The sequence below is a fragment of the Neolamprologus multifasciatus genome, chromosome 7, assembly GCF_963576455.1.
Source record: "Neolamprologus multifasciatus chromosome 7, fNeoMul1.2, whole genome shotgun sequence".
In the NCBI taxonomy this organism is placed as follows: domain Eukaryota; kingdom Metazoa; phylum Chordata; class Actinopteri; order Cichliformes; family Cichlidae; genus Neolamprologus; species Neolamprologus multifasciatus.
The window spans coordinates 47,934,034-47,955,745 of NC_140445.1; the positions used below are offsets into that span (position 1 = coordinate 47,934,034).

General features: G+C 39.7%; 1 protein-coding gene across 2 annotated transcripts; it reads left to right on the plus strand.

Annotated features, from left to right (window-relative positions):
- Nucleotides 1–402: 402 nt before the first annotated feature.
- LOC146515170 (uncharacterized) lies at nucleotides 403–15,323 on the plus strand. 2 transcript variants are annotated; one of them, XM_085167039.1, is made up of 11 exons: nucleotides 403–546; nucleotides 9,651–9,799; nucleotides 9,985–10,173; nucleotides 10,914–10,975; nucleotides 11,195–11,248; nucleotides 11,370–11,468; nucleotides 11,621–11,756; nucleotides 12,041–12,159; nucleotides 13,432–13,527; nucleotides 13,721–13,831; nucleotides 14,803–15,323. In XM_085167039.1, exons 1-11 carry the CDS (start codon nucleotides 539–541, stop codon nucleotides 14,866–14,868), a joined length of 1,089 nt encoding a protein of 362 aa, XP_085023165.1. In that variant the 5' UTR covers nucleotides 403–538; the 3' UTR covers nucleotides 14,869–15,323. The 2 variants fall into 2 exon arrangements, with proteins under 2 accessions (XP_085023165.1, XP_085023166.1); XM_085167040.1 differs by lacking the exon at nucleotides 403–546 and adding an exon at nucleotides 6,739–6,763.
- Nucleotides 15,324–21,712: the final 6,389 nt, after the last annotated feature.

Genomic DNA, 21,712 nt, shown 5'->3' on the forward strand with positions numbered 1-21,712 from the left:
TACCTGGTGGGTGCAGTGTAGTCAAAGTTGTGATCCGCCGCTCTCGATTAAGATTATGAAAAATGCATCAGAGAGAAATTTCTCAGTCTTCCCGCAAATGTAAAAGGAGTTGCTGAGGTAAAATGATGCAGCTCTTAAGGGCTTTTCTTGTCCATTCTTACCTGTGTATTACCAGCAATGGTGTTTTCAAGCAGAAAAATTATGTGTATACCTACATGTCTGTATAAGCTCTGTATTAGGGACGCAAGGTGCGACGTTTACAAGGTGGTCTTTGAGACAGAAATCAGAAAGTAGAGCGCGATTAAAACAGCAGGAAAACGGAAAGCGCCAGATGTGCCAAAAAGTGATTCCACTCTGCTGCCCTCTTTGGCCAGATCTCTCTTGAAAAATACATTTTATTGCCAATTGACACGATATGGGGCGTTTCCTAACACTGAGGCACTTGAAGAGGAAAGTTGACAAGTCATCCAACACAACAACCCAACACATCTGATCCAGGATCGACAGACCATCATAGTGAAAGGACAGCAAAGTCAGCATGAACAGGTAGGAGCGTGGTTAGAAGTGTGGTCAAAGGACACCTGTAGATTCAGTCAATGAATTAATAACCTGTGCGCCAAGACACGTTAGCAACTCATCCAAGAGTTTTTTCATTGTGATTAACATAATCCCTAGACTTGCGACAAAAAGTGCTTTTGTGATGCAGTAGCTTATTATTTATTATGTGTACAGACGTTTACCTGTACCGTGTTTTAGTATTTCTATCGTCTCCATCTTTATTAATATTCTACCATCTCACTACATTCCGTGATTGCTAGATTTTAGAGAAAAAACCGTAAACGTCAGCTTACAGCAGTGCTGTGCCATCCTACATTTTGTGGTGTCGAGCCACCAAATCATTAGCATTTGTCCATTACTGGTAATACCGATACTTTTAACCTATAAAGCTAATGTAGGGAAGAGCAGTGTGCTACGACTTCATTTGATGAATCATAAATAATGTGCGAATTCTGAACACACTTTAATGACCCCTAAATTACTGTGAGTTTTACTTTCCACAATAATTAGTTAATACAACAAAACACGCCTTTCAACATTTCATGTTTTTTGAAACTGAAAAGCTGAAAGGCATTTTTCATTTCCAATACTACTACTACTAATAATAATAATGATAATATCATAATTATTTAACAGGCGGGCAACATGGAAACACTGTATTGATACTATTGTGCTAGTATCTAAGCAATACCAATACCAGCATTCAAGGGCGTAGATTTGGCATGGACGGAAGGGACATGTCCCCACCAATAATTTGATCTCTTCGAGTAAAGAAAAACTAACCCGATAGAAAGAAAAAAAAAAGATCTGTCAGCGTCTCGTTCACCCAGCGGTGCAGAAAGAGTTTAGTTTGTGTTAGCTCTGTTTAGTTTTAGCAGCGGCAAACCTGCGCTGCGAGGAGGAGAGGAGGACGGCAGCAAAAAGGAAGAACCTGGATATAAGAAAGTAATTTTCAAAGAAACCTGTAAGTCACTTAAAGCCAAGTTCACTCATAAAATGTGTCCGTCATAATAACGTTACAGGCTATGCTAGGCTTTGGGCCACATCAGTCTAAAATTGTATGTACCCATTAATAACGTGTTTTGGAAACGAACTGCACAGCAGGCAGCACTATTAGTTATCTCAGTCTCCCACAGTAGCATTTCTAATTTTGATTGAAACTGTCAGAGAAAACAGCAGCCTCGAGTAAGCCCGGATATTAGTTTACAGAGGCTGTTAAAATTATATGTCTAACTTTAAATGTTGGTGACACAATAATTTCATCCTAATGGTACTGACATACTCATAGGGTTAATTTTTGAGACAAAATATCATGAGGTAGTCATGATTTTGCAAATATTCCAACCAACAATGGGGATACAAGATCACAGGTGGAATTGGATGATGACTTGTTGGTTCATTACTGTATTTGAAGCACATGTGTGACTGCATGTATTTGGAATGTCTCACTGTTATTTATCAGGTGACAGAGGCAGCTCTGCCATGTTGTAGCTCAGACAGAGGTGAAGAGGCGAGGTCACAGGTGACTGACTGATAATTTGGTGCTATAGATTAACTAGTATTTATTATCATGACAATTGTTAGGCTGCTGATGTAAATTGATTCATTAGTGTATATTTGACAAAGAATCTGAATTGACATGTCTCACTTTTTATATGGCACGAATCAATGTGTTATTTTATCAGTTGGCAATATGTCCTAGTGCAGTCAGAGGGGAAGAGCCAGGGCCAAAGGTGAGGCACATCAAGCACAAAATAATAATAATTGTAATCTGAGGATAAAACGCATGTACTGAGGCTAAAAGAAGCTTCAGTGCTCTGAGAAGACTAAAAAGATGGGTAAGGTTAACAGTGACTCGAATGAGATTAAACAATGCTGCTGTATGCCATGTCCACCAGGAGAGACTGGACAGTATAGATGTAAAACCAATATGCCAGCAGTTTATCTCAGTTAACGAGAGGAGAAGGCATGTGTTTGGCTCCTTCACATAGTGGACATTGAGTTGTTGTGTGGGGCACCAGTAGTCCATGTCTGTTGCTGTAACAGTAGTTCATGTTTGGAATAAAAAAAATCCCAGCTCACTGATTTGATCGGGGCAACAGTGTGCCTAAACTGTTGCATAATTTTGCTGAGAGATCTTTTACTTTGTGGTAATCTTAGATAAGTAGTTTTATGGACAAAACCCACCAGGTCATTCAGTGTTCCATTAGTGCCAAAATATAACAGATGTTGGTGTACTATAACTGTCGCGCTGACCTAGTAGGTGTGGCTGTTGCTCTTCTCTTCCTCCTCCTGCCCACTACCTGCTCTGTGCTGCTGCTTGTGCATGGCTGCTGATTTAGACCTTGTGCAATCTACAGCTAAGCGCGGCCTGGTGTGCGCCGCTCCGCCAGGTGAGCTGAATTAGAGCAATCAAGGGCTGGCATGCCTAGTAGACCTTAAAATGCATGCAGCAGTCATTTGACCCAAGTGCGACATACTGAGAGGACAGCAAACAAGCAATCCACTTTCCACTGTGAGGAAGACTTTGAGCTAGACGGGCTATTGGTAAGCTCTTGGACTCGTATTTGCTGCTTATATGTTTGGGAACTATGGAAGCTCAATTGTGGAGATGTATTTATGTTTGGGAAGTAGTTACTGCATTTAAGTTTAAAAAATTATATTGATATTAAAATGAATGTTTAAGTTTGAATAAATTGTTTATGTAGCGCTACCTTCTCAAGATCCGTGTCAACACCTCAAGAGGAACTTTAAAGCCTCACCAGTTAGTTTGCTATGGTCTTGACAAGATTGCTGAAGTGAAAAGACATGTTCCACCTCAGAAGCTACAGAAGATCTTCCCTGACATCCCTCTCCAAGACCTCATCAGACCCAGAGAGATCCAGCTTCTAATCAGCCATAAAGAAGGCCAGCTGGTGCCCCAAAAGATCCGCTCCATCGGTGACCTGGTTCTCTGGGACAGTCCACTTGGCAAGACAATTGGGGGCACGCATCCAGATCTCTTTGAGGAAGTCACTTTGATGGCCCACACCTCCATGACTCACTTCGCAAGATCAATGAGAGCTGCTGCATTCAAGTACCAAGAGTTCACTAAAGACCTAGCTTCCTGTCAGCATCCTGATCACCCTGAGACTCTATCCACCACAGCTACCAGCAGCAGAGACTTTCTGAAGTGGTGGAGGTGGGAAAGCATCGGAGCCGCTTGCCAGCCGAGATGTGGAGGGTGTCATTGTGGGAGCTGCCAGCCAGGGGGTAAAGAAATGACGCTCGCAGAAGAGAGGGAGATGGAGATTGTGAGGAATGGCCTGACTTGTTCAACTGGAGATGACCACAGCAGTGAACCACATTGGCATGCCAAATACCCATGGGTAGAAGATCCAGCAACCTTGCCAAATAACAGGAAAGCGGTAGAAGCAACATTCATCAGAACTGAGATGAAGCTATCTAAAGAACCTGAATGGAAGACGGCCTATGCTGCACAAGTTCATGAGATGGTAAACCGCAGAGCTGCAGTGAAGCTGTCCAAAGAAGTCCTGCAGAGTTGGACTGGGCCAGTATGGTATATAAGCCACCTCATCGCGCCAAATCCACACTTGGTCTCTACCCCAGTGAGGTTGGTGTGGAACAGCAGCCAGAAGTACAGAGGCCTCAGCCTGAATGACGTCCTCATCAAAGGTCCTGATGTCCTGAACCCGATAAGAGCTGTCCTGCTGAGGTTCCGAGCTGGTGTCTACGCCGCCCTTGGTGACATCCGCAAGATGTACAACTCTGTCTGGCTGGAAGATCAAGAGGTCCACTTGCACAGATTCTTGTGGCGTGACACAGAAGATGCAGGCATAGAAGACTATGCCATAACAAGAGTCAACATTGGAGACAAACCTGCTGGTTGTGTAGCCCAAGTCGCCATGAGAGAAACTGCAAACCTACCTTCATTCAGTCACTTCAAAGAAGAGAAACGTGTGCTGGAAGAAGCTGCTTATGTCGATGACATCCTGACATCACACAATGACCTTGACCATCTAAGATGCCTAACAGCCAACATCGAGCACATCCTGAGAGCTGGAGGATTCTACATGAAGCCTTGGGTCTACTCCAGTCAAAGTGGGAGGGAGGAGTCAAAGAAAGGGTTGCCTCGATCAGAGCCAAAGACTATGATCCTGCCGAACCAGCTGACGGAAGATGACAACAAAGCCCTTGGCCTTGGCTACACTATACATTTTAGAGTTTGCAAATATTTTAATAGACCTTAACCAAGGATTTTCTTTTACAAAGAATTATTTTCCTTAAATTAAACCAAACATATTTACACTAGTTTTAAGATTTAACCAAGGATTTGGGGTAACTATTTTTAGTATTAATTAACATAAATATGTGGGCAACACTATCTACAAACAATTTATTCAAACTTAAACATTCATTTTAATATCAATATAATTTTTTTAAACTTAAATGCAGTAACTAACTGAAGTAATGTTAAGTCCTTAAAGTCGTATTCTTTTATTGTCATGACTGTATTTGAAGCTATTTTTGTTTGTATGATACCTGATTTATATGAAATATGACTGAAGTAAACTAAACTCTAAAATACTTAGTCATTTGTTTAATAGTAATTTAACATTATATAATTCAAATGTAAAACTATGAATTGTACATGCCTTTAAACCATTTAAAATTAGAATAGCATATGTAGGCAAGTATATTTCTCCTTGTTTATCAAGAAGCAAAGACAAAAAGGGGAAAAAAAGAAACAGGGCAGGGTTGAATCATCCGTCCCCACCAATGCCAAAACCAAATCTACGCCCTTGGCAGGAACACTATACATGCGAGATTGTTCTTTTATTAGTCAGACTGTTATACAAGCTATAACAGATCCTCGTGCTGATTAAAAGTAGCACACATGCAGTAGGGTTGTCCTTATGTAACTTTCAATTTTTGTCTGTCACGGTTTGCTGGAGGACTCACAAGCAGGACTCAGAGGCACAGTATCTATTACAATTCTACCAGGTGTATTTACAAACAGTGCAGAGGGGGTAGTGCTATATACAAAGCAGTGACAGGGAAAAAGGCTCCGGGGAAATCCAGGGAGGGAAAAGACACTCACTCTTCTTCTGACTCTCTCCAGACACTCACACAAAGGAATCCGCTCGGGGAATGCAGGGTCGGGTCCAGGGGATCTATGTACAGAAAGAAATACACATCAGAGGTTTTGCACAGGGAAAAAGAACTTGCTCAGAGCCGGGCTGCACTGACGTGAGTCACACACAACAATCCAGTGATGAGTAGAAGCCACTCCCTGGCTTAAATGCTGGCTGCGCTAATGAGGCCCAGGTGTTTCCTCTTCAGAGGGGCGTGGGCCGAGGGCGTGAACCCACCATGAGTTCCGCCCTGGCGAGAGAGAGAGCAAGAGAGAGCGAGAGAACTACTAGTCAGCAGCCTGCTGATCCCCTGGCCGTGACATTGTCAGAATCTGTTTTTTTTTTTTTTTTTTTTATTTATTTAAATCACCACAAAAAAATCCACTTTTTCTTATAATCATTATCATAACAACCAATGTGATGAGAGCGGACAGAAACTCTACCTGGGTGCTATTTTTAAAGTCTTACTCAGAAGAGTGACTGTGATGGTCATCATGTCCAACGGGGTTTTAACACAAGCAGGCAAAACACACGACTTCAGCTCAGCTTCGACAGAGAAGCATCTCCAAAACACCCAGACCTCATAATCAGACAACAAGCTATATATAGCTTGTCTGATTTGCATGGCTGTGCCTGGCTTCAAACGTATACGTTTGAAGCCAGGCGCAGCCATGCAAATAAGTTATTTTGCCTTCTTGGGTTTCATTTTAAACACGAATAGGACTGTTAGTGACATGAAACCATTTATTGTGAACCCTACCTAACAGAACAGATCACCAAGTGCTCCAAATGTTTGAGTTCAGCTATTTCATAAAAACAAGGATGGCAAACTAGGAAGAAAAAGTGTCACTAGAACAATCAGAGCAGGTCTGTGCACTTCACTTCACACGGCATAACATGTCAATACCAAATCCCTTATCCCTTAGGTGATGGTAAAGGTCATAGGACACAATTAACTTTTCTTCCTCATTCAGTCCACATGCTCCATGGAGGGGGAATCCTGAAACCCATCATTCCCATGAGGATAAAAATGTGTCGTCAGGACAAAGCTGATCAGCTAGAACAACTTTGTATTCATTTATATGCAACCAACAACATAAAATAAGCTGGTTTATGTTTTTCCTTCAGTATTTAATTTAATGTATTTGTTTAGGACAGTGCATGTTAATGAACATAAATGTAAAAAAAATTACATGAATGTAAACATACCAGATTATAGCCAAGGCCTAATTTCCATCTGTTGTCCTTAAACATAAAAAAATAGACAATTCATAAAATTCATTCATAATAAAGACTCCATCACCAAACTTACACATAAACACCATTCTGTTCCCAAATAAAACATTAAAACTATACAACTTATACATGATCACACACTTTCAATGTATGTCACTCATAGATGTACTAATCATTCCAGGAATTTTTTATGTTAATACTATACATGCGAGATTATTGTAACTTAACATTATATAATTCACATAAAACTATGAATTGTAATTTTAAATGGTTTAAAAGCATGTAGAATAGCATATGTAGGCAAGTATATTTCTCCCTTTTTTTTTTTTTATTATTTATCAAGAAGCAAGGAAAAAAAAGAAACAGGGCAGGGTTCGGTGGTTGAATCATCCATCCCCACTGTGGGGTTGAACAAAAGTATTTTATCAGTACAATATAATCTGCAGTATAATCATTGCCTTAACAATGTAACAGAAAGCTTTAAGATGGCCTTAAAATGTTTATGCATACTGTTATCATATTAACCTTTTATTCCAGATGATTCATTGTTATCTTTTAGTCATTTATATCCTTTTTATTAAGCTTTTAGTAGGGGCATTCATTTAAAACATTTATTCAACATATTACAGATATAGTTTCAGGTAGGTTATTATGCACATGAGAATTGGCCTCTCTTCTCATAAGACAAAGTTCGCGTGAGGTCGAGACACACACACTCACACAGTAGATAGACTCATTTATCATGTTTGCTGGCAACTGCAAAATTGTCTCTGTTAAAGAGGAACAGTTTTTTGCAGGGTGTGGGTCTGGTTTTCCAGACAAGAAGTGAAAGTCAATGCCAAAACCAAATCTACGCCCTTGCCAGCATTGGTATCAATATTTGAATTGTCCATGCGCCTCTAGTTTTGAGTGCAATGCCCAAAATCTGACCAAAAATAAAGAATGGTAAATTGCTCCTTACATCAAAATAATAATAATGCATTAAATAACAATAATGAAATTATACACAATTATGTTAAACTTTCATTAACTTATCTTACTTTTATTGTTTATTTTTGCTTTTGGGTAATTCTTGGAATGTGAAAATGTCTTGCTGGAAATTAATTTTACAAAATTGTTTTGTTGTTTGTTTGTTTGTTTGTTTGTTTTTATCACAAATAGTCTCAGGGTAAATTATTTCTGTCTATTTTTATTGATTGTGAAAGAAGCAAAAAGGAGGATGAGAATGACGACAGGATGAAAAGCATTACATTTTCAGCATTAAACACTCAGAACTTATCATTAGTTGTTCAAACTTGTTTTATTACAGGAAGGAAACATAGAAAGGTTTGATAATCAACTGATAACCACTAATCATGATACACATCACGACTGACTGGGCTTTTAGGTTTTGTCAAGCCAGTTAATGTAAGAAAGCCAGGCCATGTTGAAGTTCACAATATACTCCTCAGGTGTTCTCTTGAAGGCAGTCCTCTACCACAAGTATATCATCAGTGTGGTTACAGGTTTTGCAATCACTTCAAAAATGGACTTTGAAATTTGAATTAGCACAGGGCAGGAAACAAATCCCCATGATGGAACTGTTGTGTAGAGTATGGGGGTGCTTTGCAGTTTACTTTATGTCCTGTTCTTGATTCAAGTCTTTGAATGAGAGCTAGACCATCAGGCAGAAAACTCCTGTGGTAGTTTAACTGACTGTCATGGTCATGTGCACTGATTTTTAATTGGATCCTGTGAGCCAAAACAATTATTTACGCAGGGCTCAAAGGTGAACACAAAATATGTGTGATGTAATCAGCTCAGCTCACACAGAATGAACTCAAAAGATTCAGATGTGTTACACATAAACATTTAATTAAGCTCATTAAGGAGACAATTGTAATACAACTACACAGGCTGACAGCCTAGTCATGTGTGTTACACATTCATATCCACATGTCAAAAGTGAAAGAACAAAACAGATATGCTAGCTATGCTTTCCAAATAAACAACTTCTGGTGCTAATAAAATGAAAATGAATGAACCTGTAGTAAAAAATACACACAATAATAGATGTTAGGTGTGTTTTATGTTGTCCTATTTGGCATTTAGTTGTAATTACACAGGCAGCAGGGCAAGCCCAACCACTTTCAGATGCTCCAGTGTGGTGATGAGCCACTGGAGGTGGTGCATGGAGAAACCAGGTACAAAAATATGATACACCCAAGCCTTGTGAAAATAAATAATAAATAAATGTTTTTATGGTTAAGTATTGATAAGAGTTGCAGAGTGTGGTGCGTGAACTTTTTGTGGCTTTCTAAATGTCTGTCTTTCACTGCACAAAAGTGACACGGCATTTAATACACTTATATAAATGAAGTACCACTGCACCATTCTAATAAAATTAGCTAGCCACCCCTTTCATCCAAATATACTCAGGTCAAGAAACCAAGATGGTGATGGTTATTTAACCTTACAAAATAAAAGCAATACATTTCATATAATTATATGATATAATTCAAATTTTTAGGTAAGATCAACTGCAATTAAAGGAAAATCAGCAATTCATGTTAGAGTAAATAACTGGACTGTCGACCGTTGAATTTGATATGACTGATAAAAAAGTAATATGTGTAATGTGTTTTTAGTACATGCAATATCCAAACAAGCAGTATGATCACATCATCATCTTTACTCTACTTTTTCAAATGTTGCTTATTAAATATCGCGTTGCCCATGCAGATGTTTGATCAGCAAGGTGGAGGTCAAAGACTTCATTGAGAGGTGCATGACAGCAGTGGGTACGAAGCAGCATCATGCTCGCAGTCTAGCTGAAGTGTTGGTGGAAGGAGACCACAGGGGCCACTACAGCCATGGACTCAACAGGATGGGTCAGCCTCCTTCAAAACTGTGTTTTCATCATTGTTGCTTCATTGTTTGATCCTCACTATACATATCATTGTGTCTTATTTGCACAAAAACTAAGCATCTTTCCTCACTGATGCTGGAGACATCAGCAGTAATTTTACATTTAAGTCTGTGTGTCGTTTATGTGTACTCACTATATTTTTAACAGACATGTATGTGAAGGACATTCAAACTGGCATCTGTGCCAAGGACGGTGAGCCAGTGATAGAAAAGGAGAGTGAAGCGACAGCACTGGTGGATGGGAGGAATCTCTTAGGCCCAGTGGTGGGAAACTTTTGTATGAATCTGGCCATAAAAAAGGCCAGCGACGTCGGCATTGGCTGGGTGGTGGCACACAGTGAGTCCCATTTGAACCCTAAAGGAAATGTTATAGTGGCGACACAGTTAAACAGATTTCCAGATCATTTATTATTGAACTGTTTGCATTTTACTTCCAGTAAGAACCAAAATATAGTGCATTATGTTAGACACAACTGGTCTTATACTAAACAAGCAATATATGTCTGTCATTTGTTGCCCTGTTTAGAAACCTGTTCATTTTACAGAGATATTTACTAAAGTATTTGATTATACAAAATCCTACCTTTATAAGTGCATGATTCCTGTTCAGCAACTAGTTGACCGTTTAGTTTGTTTAACACTCAGTGAGGTGATAAGACTCAGTTAGACTTTAACTCTCTGAAGTCATAAGTCACTATTGGTAATAATAACCCTACCCTTAACTTCCATTTTGGAGAAAAAAATAGTTTAAGTAGTTTTTAGAGTGTAAATTAGAATTATTGTTTTCCTTGTTGCCTGATTGCCAAAATCTTAAGATAACAACAAAGAAACCTACATAATTAGATTGCACAGGGTTTGATTAGGATTGGGGCCCATGATGATTTAGCTCTTAGAGGTTTAAGAAACTTTCATTTAAGGGGAAGAAGTGCTCTCTCTTGAGTTTTTAAATATAATTATTATATTTCAACACTTATTTATAGTGGAGAGATGGTTCTCAAATCTGACGACTAAAACAATGACAGTGCATTACCACTGCTGTCCAGCCATTAAATTTATATGTGACCTTTTTCTTTTTAGACTCCAACCATTATGGCATTGCTGGATACTATGCAATGCAGGCACTGAAGGAAAACATGATTGTGAGTGAAATGTTTGTCTGTTGATCTTTTTTCCCCTTTTTCAGTTTATTTTTTCCCCCAGAAAGAATACATTTTTCAATTGTAGACCCAGATTTAGTATGTTTTAGTATAACTTTGTATTTCCTTCCAGGATGATAGATGTCAATGACTGAGATCATAGCATGATCAGTTGCTTTTGCTTTTTGTTTAACTTTCTAATAAAAAATCTGATCTCCACAGGGGATGTCATTTACCAACACATCACCACTGGTGGTTCCCACACGTGCTAAAGAGGTATATGTATTAACTATTTTAGAAAATAATCCATAGTAAATGCAATATAATACACTTTAATTAAGATATTTATGAATTTGATCATAAAATCTTCATTATTCAAACTCTGTGAACTCTGCAGTGTACTTTGGGCACCAACCCCATCAGTGTTGCGGCTCCTGCTAAAGATGGAGACAGCTTTGTTTTAGACATGGCCACTTCAGCAGTAGCCCTTGGAAAGGTAAGATCAACATCTCTACTGCTGCATATTTGTTTATTGCACATGTAAGCTTCTAACAAATAAAATGCAAGCGAGCAGTGATTGACCACTGAAACAACAACATTTTGATTGTGGAAACATTCTTCTCTTGTACTGTATATAAATGTGCATAGGTGGAGCTTCATGAGCGGCGTGGAGACCCCATTCCTGAGGGCTGGGGCTGTGACCCTCTGGGAAAAATTACAACGGACCCCAAGAGAGTGCTGACTGGAGGAGGACTGGTGCCTGTTGGTGACAGTGAAGCCACAGGTCAGAAACAGCAGATCTTGTCAAGAATGTTTTCATTCTTCATGTGTGAAATGTGTGTTTTGTTTGCTTGCTTGCTTGCTTTTTTAAGTCTATATAATTGAACCACAACCCTAGCTGGCTGATTTGTGCTTCATCTATACCAAGATACACAGATTTGAAAAACTCATATAGGAGATTAATTGGAAACCAGTTATCAGAACTGGTGGAATTACATGCCATTGATGGCTAGGATCAGTATAATACATTTATTCCATCCATATGTTTTTCTGTGTTTTTATCTTCAGGAGGGTACAAAGGCTATGGTCTGGGAATGATGGTGGAGGTGTTCTGTGGCATCTTGGCTGGTGCCCAGTACAGCAAATACATCCGCACTTGGAAAGTAACAGACCGTGTTGCAAACCTGGTACATTTTGTTTTGCCAAGTTGTGAAATACAAAAAACACACTGGTTCCATTTCAACATGTTGCAACTTGTGACAAAACTGGTAACACAGTGTGCTAAAAGTAATCTAGTTGTTTTGTCTGTGAAATGAAACAGACTGAGAAACAAGTTGAAATTGTTGTATCACCTTTTTATTAAGAATAATTCACAACCCCCCCCCCAGAACAGGCAAGTTGCGGCACGAAAGAAACTCGTGGAAAAGCTCAGACTTGCAATGACACTGACGGGTGTTGCACAATAATCCAGCAAAGAAGCATTCTCGGCAGCCGCCTTAAGAAGTGGGCGTGGTGATGAGACAATTGCTTCCAGGTGTCTGAGCCAGGGGCTGGAGTTGTCATGACTATGCCCCGGTAGAGTGCAGTGTGCGGGAGGAGAGAGAGAGAGACACAACACAACAGAAACACTTGTAGCCATACAGAGTCAGCTGAGAAGGCACAGGGTCATGACAAAAGGGACCTCTGGCTAATACGGCGGGTTCCGTGTCGGGCTCGTAGCCGAAAAATAGCTTTACTTTGTTGTCTGGGTCAACTTTGCTTGCGAGAGACAGAGAGAGGCGTTGAAAGGCTGCTCCAACTGAACTTGTTGTTTTTGGAGGAAAACACGAACACGGTGTACAGTCGAGTCTTAATAGCTTACTTACAACTGGGCTCGTCAGGCACTCTTCTTGGCTGCAGTGCTTATTATTATATTTACATGCTCCCAGCTCCCGTTTTTGCTCGATGACAGCTCGTACTTTTCCTTTTTTTCCCTCCCTCGCTCACAGACATATAACGGGTATGGCAGTCCATTCTCCCTGCAGCACGGACTACACTGCCTATGATGCTACATTCTTTAGAGCTATACCTGTAGCATTCTGCCTATTAGCTTAGCACAACAACAACAAAAAGGCGCTCTATCACCCAGGGAAGTACCGTCGTGTAATCCATTTATTTCAGCAAAGTAACTGTATTCTAAATACCACCTTTTTAAACGGTAACTGTAACGGAATACAGTTATTCATATTTTGTATTTTAAATACGTAATGGCGGTACATGTATTCTGTTACTCCCCAACACTGTCAGCCGTCATGTACCAGCAGAAGAGAAATCAGCATGACACAAGTCTGAAGTGTTTGACTGCTGTTATCTAAAACAGAGGCCCAGCTAGTGACTCTGATATAGGTCATCTGACGTCAAGGCTCTGTTTGATGTTCATGTTTGATGAGCTCACAGTGTCATCTGTTTCGTATTTTCAGGGTCAGTGTTTTGTGGCAATCAATCCAGAGAACTTTGCTCCCGGGTTCAGTGACAGGATGTCAGATCTGCTGTCCATCCATAGGAACCTGAATCCTGTGAGTTGATCCCAGTGATGGAATATTAAATGCTAAAAAAGATTAATCAAAAATGCAGATGATATCCAGTAGTTACAGCTTCTTTGTTTTATGAAATCAAGTAGGGACAAACATTTGCAGGTTAAAAGTGAATTTCTTGCTCTATACTTTCTTTTTTTTTCTTTGTTCCTTTTTTGTGGCTTATCTGCTTCAGGCTGACCCAGACACTCCTGTTTTGGCTGCCGGAGATCCAGAGAGGATGAACATGAAGAAATGTGAGGATATGGGTGGGATCCCTTACCACATCAACGTCGTCAAATACATGGTAAAAGCTGGTTCTCATGCTAGTCTAAACTGCAGTGGCTAAAAGGTTGTCCTTTTTCACATAGAGCTCCCAACATGAAATGCTTTTCTTCAGACCTGTTGCTTTTACTGGAAATACTCCATTTGATTTGAGTGAGACTGCTTCTTTGGTGGAGCCAGGGAAAAAAGTGTTAATTAAATAGCTCCTGCTCTGTTTTCAGTTACACTCACAGATTTTGCTCTAGAGAAAAGCTGATAGAGTCCCAGGTATTTAACCTCTAGTGTTGCATCAGCTATGTTAAATGGTATTGGTAAATGGACTGGTTCTTAGATAGCATTTTTCTACCCAGTCAAAGCAATTTATACAACATGCCTTATTCTCTCATTCACACTAATTTATAAAAGCACTTTTTCCCACACCCAAGTGCTTTCAATCTAACATTTGAATTCAGATGAATGCATCAGAGAGTAACTTGGGGTTCAGTATCAGGTCATCAAGGTCACACACCCAAAATGGGAGTGAGGGATGAAATGCCTGGGAAGGGATTTCAAGCCTGTGTTGCAGGTAACTGATAGCTATTGCCACAGGCTACTGTATTCATTGATTCAAGGTAGATAGAGAAATTTAGCCTCTTTTACTCCTCTCAACCCGTCTATCTTCCCTGTCCAAAATGAGAACATTTCTAACCAACGTAGAGGTTAAATACTGGGAACTCCCCATCAGTTGTTAGAACTCAAGAAGCCTTTCAGATGAAAGGTGAAATATTTTCAAATCCAGTTCAACTCACATGCTTGAAGACTACCATAACCTGTATGACTGAGAACCTACACAGACTACAGGAAGAGGTCCTGTTTTAGCTTGACATTAACACCAGTTTATGTTTTTAACTAGAAAGTAAATGAGAGTATTTTTACCTAAATACAATCTGACTTTATTTAAAACCTCTTTAAGCATGATGCTAACTTCATTAGCATTTTGTATTTTTCCTGCAGAATGAATGCGCCAAGAAAATTGGTGTCAACCCACTGTTGCCATGTGACAAGATCGTCTCGGGTTAAGTTTATCCAAACAGGATTCTCAGCTGTGGAAATCAGCCACTAATGCTCAACTTGAAGTGCAACTTTAAGTACAATTCTGTTAATACACCTTATACATTTTAACAGTAATGTTTTATTCATGATTATACATGTGACATGTACTGTTATTTTTTTTTTTTTTTTACTTTACTAAAAAAAAAAAGATGTTTTTGCAGATGCTTGTGAGGTTTCATCACGCGTAAAGACTCAATGCTTTATCATCTACAATTAAACATATAATTCCTTGTTGCTGATGAAAGACAGTACTGTTGCTGCACAGCAACAGTACTGTCAGCAAGTATTATACTCACTTCTAATTGAAAATAACAATTTTCTGCTTCTTTGCTACTGATGTGAAAATTGTATTTTTAGTGTGAGATCATCTTAAAAACATAATTCTTTTATTCCCAGATCAATAAATGCCGTACTATTTGGAATGTGATGTGTGTTTTTCTATGCATTAATGCAATCCTGTTTTTAATAGACGTACTTTAGCGACCTCTTGATCTACCAATAGATGGGGATGTAAGCTTCTCTCACTCAATCCCATCTGTCAGGGTTCATAGCCTAAACAGGTAGTTCAAATAATTCTCCATAACTTTAGTTTATAAATGCATGAAATGTACTAGAACTAGCACAGAAATATATCTGATCTTCAAAAAGCCTAAAATTTCATCTTTACAAAATGTCATCAATGATTTATGTTGCAGTTAAACTCTACTACATTCTAGAACCATGCAAAATTCAGCCATGTCCTTCTTTCAGTTTGATCTTGTGAAAGGACTGTCAAACGCTTTGGGTTTACATTCTCCACCAGTTTTTTGCTCATGTAAAAACCTTAAACACTAACACAAAGAATGAGTTGTGTAAAATAATCTCTCAACTTTCGAATCAAATTCAACTCTACTGACTTGAAAATCTGATATCACACCACTAGATGGAGACATAGACTCATTAAGTCCTGGGTCACTATTTGCTCATGCTATAACTTGACAGTTGACACTTGATAGTCCAGGGGTCCCCAATCCTAGTCCACGAGGGCCGGTGTCCCTGCAGGTTTTAGATCTCACATTGGGTCAGCACACCTGAATCACATGATTAGTTCATTGCCAGGCCTCTGGGGAACTTCAAGACATGTTGAGAAGTTAATTTATCCATTTAAATCAGCTGTGATGGATCAAGGACACATCTAAAACCTGCAGGGACACCGGCCCTCGTGTACTGGGATTGGGGACCCCTGATATAGTCAGTTCAATTCAATTCAGTTATATTTATGTAAATTGCAAATTTATATAAACTGCACATCACAACAGCAGATGTCTCAAGGTGCTTTATAATGTGAGGTAAAGACCCAACAATGATACAGAAAAAACAGACAAAACCCCAACAATCAGATGACCCCCTATGAGCAGGCATATAGGTGTAGGTGGCATATAGTTTTCTAATGTTTTTTTTGTTTTGTTTTGTTTTGTTTTTTACCATACATTAGATAATTTCAATGTAATATCACATAATTTGGTGGTAATTTCCTTGTTACACAATTTTTCCATCACTTATAAATAGGGATGGGTACCGGTATCTGGCACCGGTTCTGACATAAACAGTAACCAGACCAAAAAGCAGCGCACATTTCGGTGCTTTTTTTTTCCCCTGAGATGTCATACACTTTGGATTCTAGCCAATCATTTTACCTTAGCATAGTAGGCGGGCCCAGGTACGTACGTTCTTTTAGAGCAAAGCTACAGATTAAAAATGCCCAAGGCAAAGCGGTCAAAAGTCTGGCTGTATTTCACAGCAAAAGATGCAAACTCAGCAGCCTGCAGCAAGTGCTTTAAGGTGATACTGTGCAAAGAAGGTAGCACCTCGAATCTGATGAAACACCTGGCGACGTATAGCATTGTGTTAAAAGCCGAGAAATGCACCGTATTTGATAGCTTGCTGCGAGACCTCACACCGTGCACATCTACTGCGGGTGTGGTGCCTGTTATCAGACCCGGAGTTAGCAACATCCCCCAAAAACCCAAAGAGGAGAGTCCTGGCCCCTAGCCCTGCCAGTGTAGCAGAAATGATGACGGATGATGATGGCAGCAGCAGCCATTCTTCTCTGGGTCAGTAGCTTAATGTTGTTCGTGTGTAATTTACATTGAGTAGGCTAACCACGTTATTACATTAATGCATATAAAGTGAACTAGCAAACACCGCGTCGTAGTTACATGCGGCTGTCTTCTTGTTTGATGGCAGATACTCCTTTCACCCTGGCCAAAAAGGCTAAAATGACCAAAGAAAAAGTGGAAAACAGCTAAACATGAGAGGTTTTTGGACAAAGTTTGTGTTTTTTCCATTGTTTTAGCACTGCTTTCAGCCAAGAGTGATACCATATACGCCCTATAGCTGCAGAAAAGGCTAACATTGTTATCATTTTACAAAAAAACAGCTGAACAGGAGAGGTTTTTGGACAAAGTTTGTGTTCTCCATTCTTTAAGCACCGGTTTGAGCACCAGTTCAAGCACCGTTTCAAAAGTACCGGTTTGGTACTGGTATCGGATAAAACCTAAACGATACCCATCCCTACTTATAAAGGACATAACCCAGGGACTGATTTGCAAACTACACTGCCACAGTTTATACTTACAACCTTAGTTATACACACAGATGTGATCCTAATGCCAACCTTTTGGGGACTGTTATTGTACTACATCGTGGTATAAGTACAATGAACTGCCCACACAGGATTACAGATGTGTTTGTTAACACAGTGCACCACCAGCATTAGAAATCAATCAACTTCATTTATTGCCCAACTGCTTTCAGACATGTGGCTTTATTTGTAAACTGCCTCTATGGTCTATTTGAATCGGGGAGTTTTCTTTTTTCTCAGGGGGTCTTCAGCTTGAACAGCTAATTAACACTGAAAATAACTCAAGAAAAGGCCCCTCTCCAAACAGCAAAGAAAAAGCAGTACTGGACATTGACAGATGCCCAGATTAGGACCTTAATCTCCCATGCCAAAAGTCCTGTCACTGCGCTCTGGACTCTGGATGTCCCATTAACACTCGGCCGACTGCAGACAAAAGGGGAGAAATCAACAAATCAATGGGCTTTCAGACCCACCAGGGGAGGGAAAGGAGGTGGCGGCAGAGTGGGAAAGGAGGTGGGGGCAGAGTGGGGTAGTGGTTGGGTGGGGTCATAGTGGTGAGTGCTGGGCTGGGCCAGATTTGTGAGTGGGTATGGAAAAGATGCATAAATATTAAGTCTGGGCAGAGGGGGAAGGTGGCTGTGTGCTCGGGTGGAAGGCTCCACTGAGTCCAAGGATTAAGAGGCCAATTCAAACACTTGCTATAGGGGCCAGACTCAGAGGTGTGTGTTCATGGATGGATAAATTGATGGTGGGGGTCTAATCTGCCCTGGCCTTGGCCCGGAGCCCTTGTGTGGATTAGACCAGGCCCCAGAAAGCACAGAGAGAGCAGGGCCGCTGGCTAGGATTAAGCAGATTCTAACAGGTGTATTCTTTTGTAGTGCTATTGGGGAGGGACTCGTCACTCACTGAACGAGCAAATCATGAAGTAACTGTTTATTACTCATTGACGCCAATGATGCCAAAAGATGTGGACTTGTACCTGCTAAAAACATGCTTGGTGATGAGTGTGTGGTGGTGCAAGGTTACATACAGGAAACTAGTCAAATGAGGCAAAATGGAAAAAGATAAATAAAGAGGTAATAAACTCTCAGATTACTCCCACAAACACTTTGTCATCCCAGCAGATCGGTTGTTGTACCTGTGAAACAGCAGCTCCGCTATGGAGGAGAGGGAGAGAGCACTTTCACACTTGTAAGAGGATCAGCTGTGAGGAGCTTGGAAGTTCAATGACCACGTTAGAAATAGAAACAGACTTGGGGGATAGTTTATTGCACTGATGGGAAAGGTTTAGGAATAGGTGCCATGTTTAATTGGACTTATAACCATCAGTGGTGGGAAAAGGCATATGCACAAGTGTGTATTGGCCAGTAGGCGGGAGGAGGAGTAGAGTGATCATGAGAACGGGGTGAGCTAGGAAAGCTCTGCTGCTCTCATGCTGAGTCTTTAATGAAGTGAAACGACTTCCTGGTCTGTTCTCCCAGCTGTTGTCCCTGCAGAGCCAAGATATTTGGCCTTGGCTCTTTGTCCTTCTCTGCCTACCATACCTCCAAATGTCCGAGCGAACACGGGAAAAAATAAAAGCAAAGCATCTGTTGTGTTGTTCACTCCAACTGCTCGAGAATGCAAATACGTCTCCATCTGCTGTCTCTCTTATTCGGATTTGAGCTCGGTGTTGATTGGTGCCATGGACTTTCTTAAGTGCCAAGAAGATGCTGGATACTGAACTCAAGGCTGGAATATTGGAATGATTTGCATAAAACACCATCAAGCACCTTCCCTCCCTCTGCTGGCACGATCTGCTTAATGCTAAAAACACCATCTAGAGCAGTAGTGTCAAACACAAAGCAAATACTTCAATCTGGCCCAACAGACGGGTTTGGAAAATATGAAGAACAGCATCGATTTTAAACTAGATTAGATAGATTGTTAACCCCCCATCTCCAACTGCCATTCAATGGATAAACAATGAAATCACAGAAAAGTTCCTGTTTTTTCACTGTCTGCTGTAGAAATGACTGTTTTCTTTACAGCCAGTCCAAAATGTGTTTGTTATAATTTACAATTTCATAACTACAAAACAGTCTGGAAGATGAACTACCAGAACGTTTTCTGTAATTTCACAAAATTATCATGTAGTTTCTCTGGGCTATATGTGGCCCATGATGTCAAATGAGTTTGACACCCCTGATCTAGAGCATTTTGACATTAATAAATATATTTTAATATATTTTTTAATACTTTGTTTCTTGAGTTGAAGTCATAAAAACAGATACCAAAAACACAAAACGCAAGCCCCAGCATTCTCACTTCATGAGAAACTACAGAGTTTGAAATAAATCTAAATAAAAGTCAACATTTCCTTCCCCAAAAAACTCTTATTGCACTGGTAACTGAATAGTGCAACAAGAGTTTGCTGGTATCTCAGACATGTGAGTATGAGAAAGTTGCCACTCTGTGCAAAAGGTGTACAAGATTTCTACATTTTACCACCAAGCAAAACCAATCACAGGATGTCCTGAGGTCTGCTCCACTGATAAATTTAATGACAGTTGCTTTAAGCTCAATTTATTCCAGTTTTAGAATCTTAATGATTTTAGCACACTCATCTTCACTCATATATTTACATTATCTCCAACATCAATATGAGTGACTGCAATATAATAACTGACTAATGATTTACCAGAGTTTCACATGTTTGAACACTCACACAGGTTACTTTTACCTAAATAGTGTTTGCTACAACAAATATTTCACAAAATGCTGACAGCTGCTTCACAGACCACAAAGTCACAACGTGAGAAAGATGTATACATTTTGTTCTGAGCTGATAATAAAGCCACAGTGTCTACTGATGGCAGACTGATTTTAAAAGCTTCTTCAGTGTTTGTAAAGACATTCATTTTAACAAGTTAGTATGCTCTGATATGAGACTTGCCAGTCACTAATTGAATGAGGAGTTTAAATGGAGCACCACAAACCTGCTTTCACAGTCTTTCTGAAACACACCCTTGGCGTGGTGCAAATAAAGTGTAAATAAACTGCTGGCAGATGTTCTTGTTTAGCATGAGAAAGTTGCACAAACCACAGGAAATTCATATAAAATAACAAAACAACCAGCCTCATGCCTGTTCAACCTCAGACACATCACCAAAATGCAGAACACCAACGACAAACGCAAAATACATAAATAAGCATAAATAGCTGTAGTTACCCTTGTTTTTTTCTATAGTAAACATACTACATACCGTACATTGTGAAACCACATATTTAAAGCAATCACTTTCTTTTCTTTTACTCTCCACTATTGCTCCCTAGTCACAGTTCCTCACTTCTACACAATTAGAGAAAACTGTCTTTGCGATTTCTGATTTGCAGCTAACTTTCAGTACAAACACTAGTAGGAAAACAGAAAAGACAAAACAATAAATCAGTCAAATTACCCCACCTACTTATTGTTACATAACAGCAAGAAAAAAAATAGCACCAGTAATCAAACCCATTACTGAGAATGTTTGGGGATATGGCTCAGAAGAGGATGTCTCTCTTTTGATCAAGCTAAGATTAGAGATGCTTAAATAAAACTTCTCATCGTCTCTTTTCTTGAATCACTTTGTGGTTTGCACACCTTTGGATATGGCCACCCCTGATGCCAGGTTCTTACACCCACATGTCAAGACACAGCTGAGGTGCTGACCTGCTTTTGTCTATGTGTGAGGTCCTAATGGCAGTCTAACAGTTGTCCCCATGTGTTTTCCACTTAAGGTAATGCTGACTCTGTCACTTTCCCTTAATTTCCTGTTATCACCTTCATTATTTAGCTTTCACAAGGAATTCATTTAGGTTTGTTTGCACTGATGCTTTCTCTCATAAATAAACACACCAAAAAAATAATGTAGAATAATCTGTTGTTTTATTTTATTCTTGCTGTTTTTAGTTGTTGTTTTTTTGTATTTCTTAGGCAATGAGAACTGAGAACTGTGTGTGATTTTGACATTCATCCTTTCTGTATAATTACTGCTAAACCAAGAAAATACATATTGCAAATGGTAAGAATTTGATTTATTTCATGAACATGTTTACCAGTATTAGATTGTCAGACTGATCTAAAAGCAATCCCATCTGTTAGGCCTCATCAAATTCTTTCACAGACAATGTCTCAAACTGGTGTAATATAGCCAAAATAGTTAG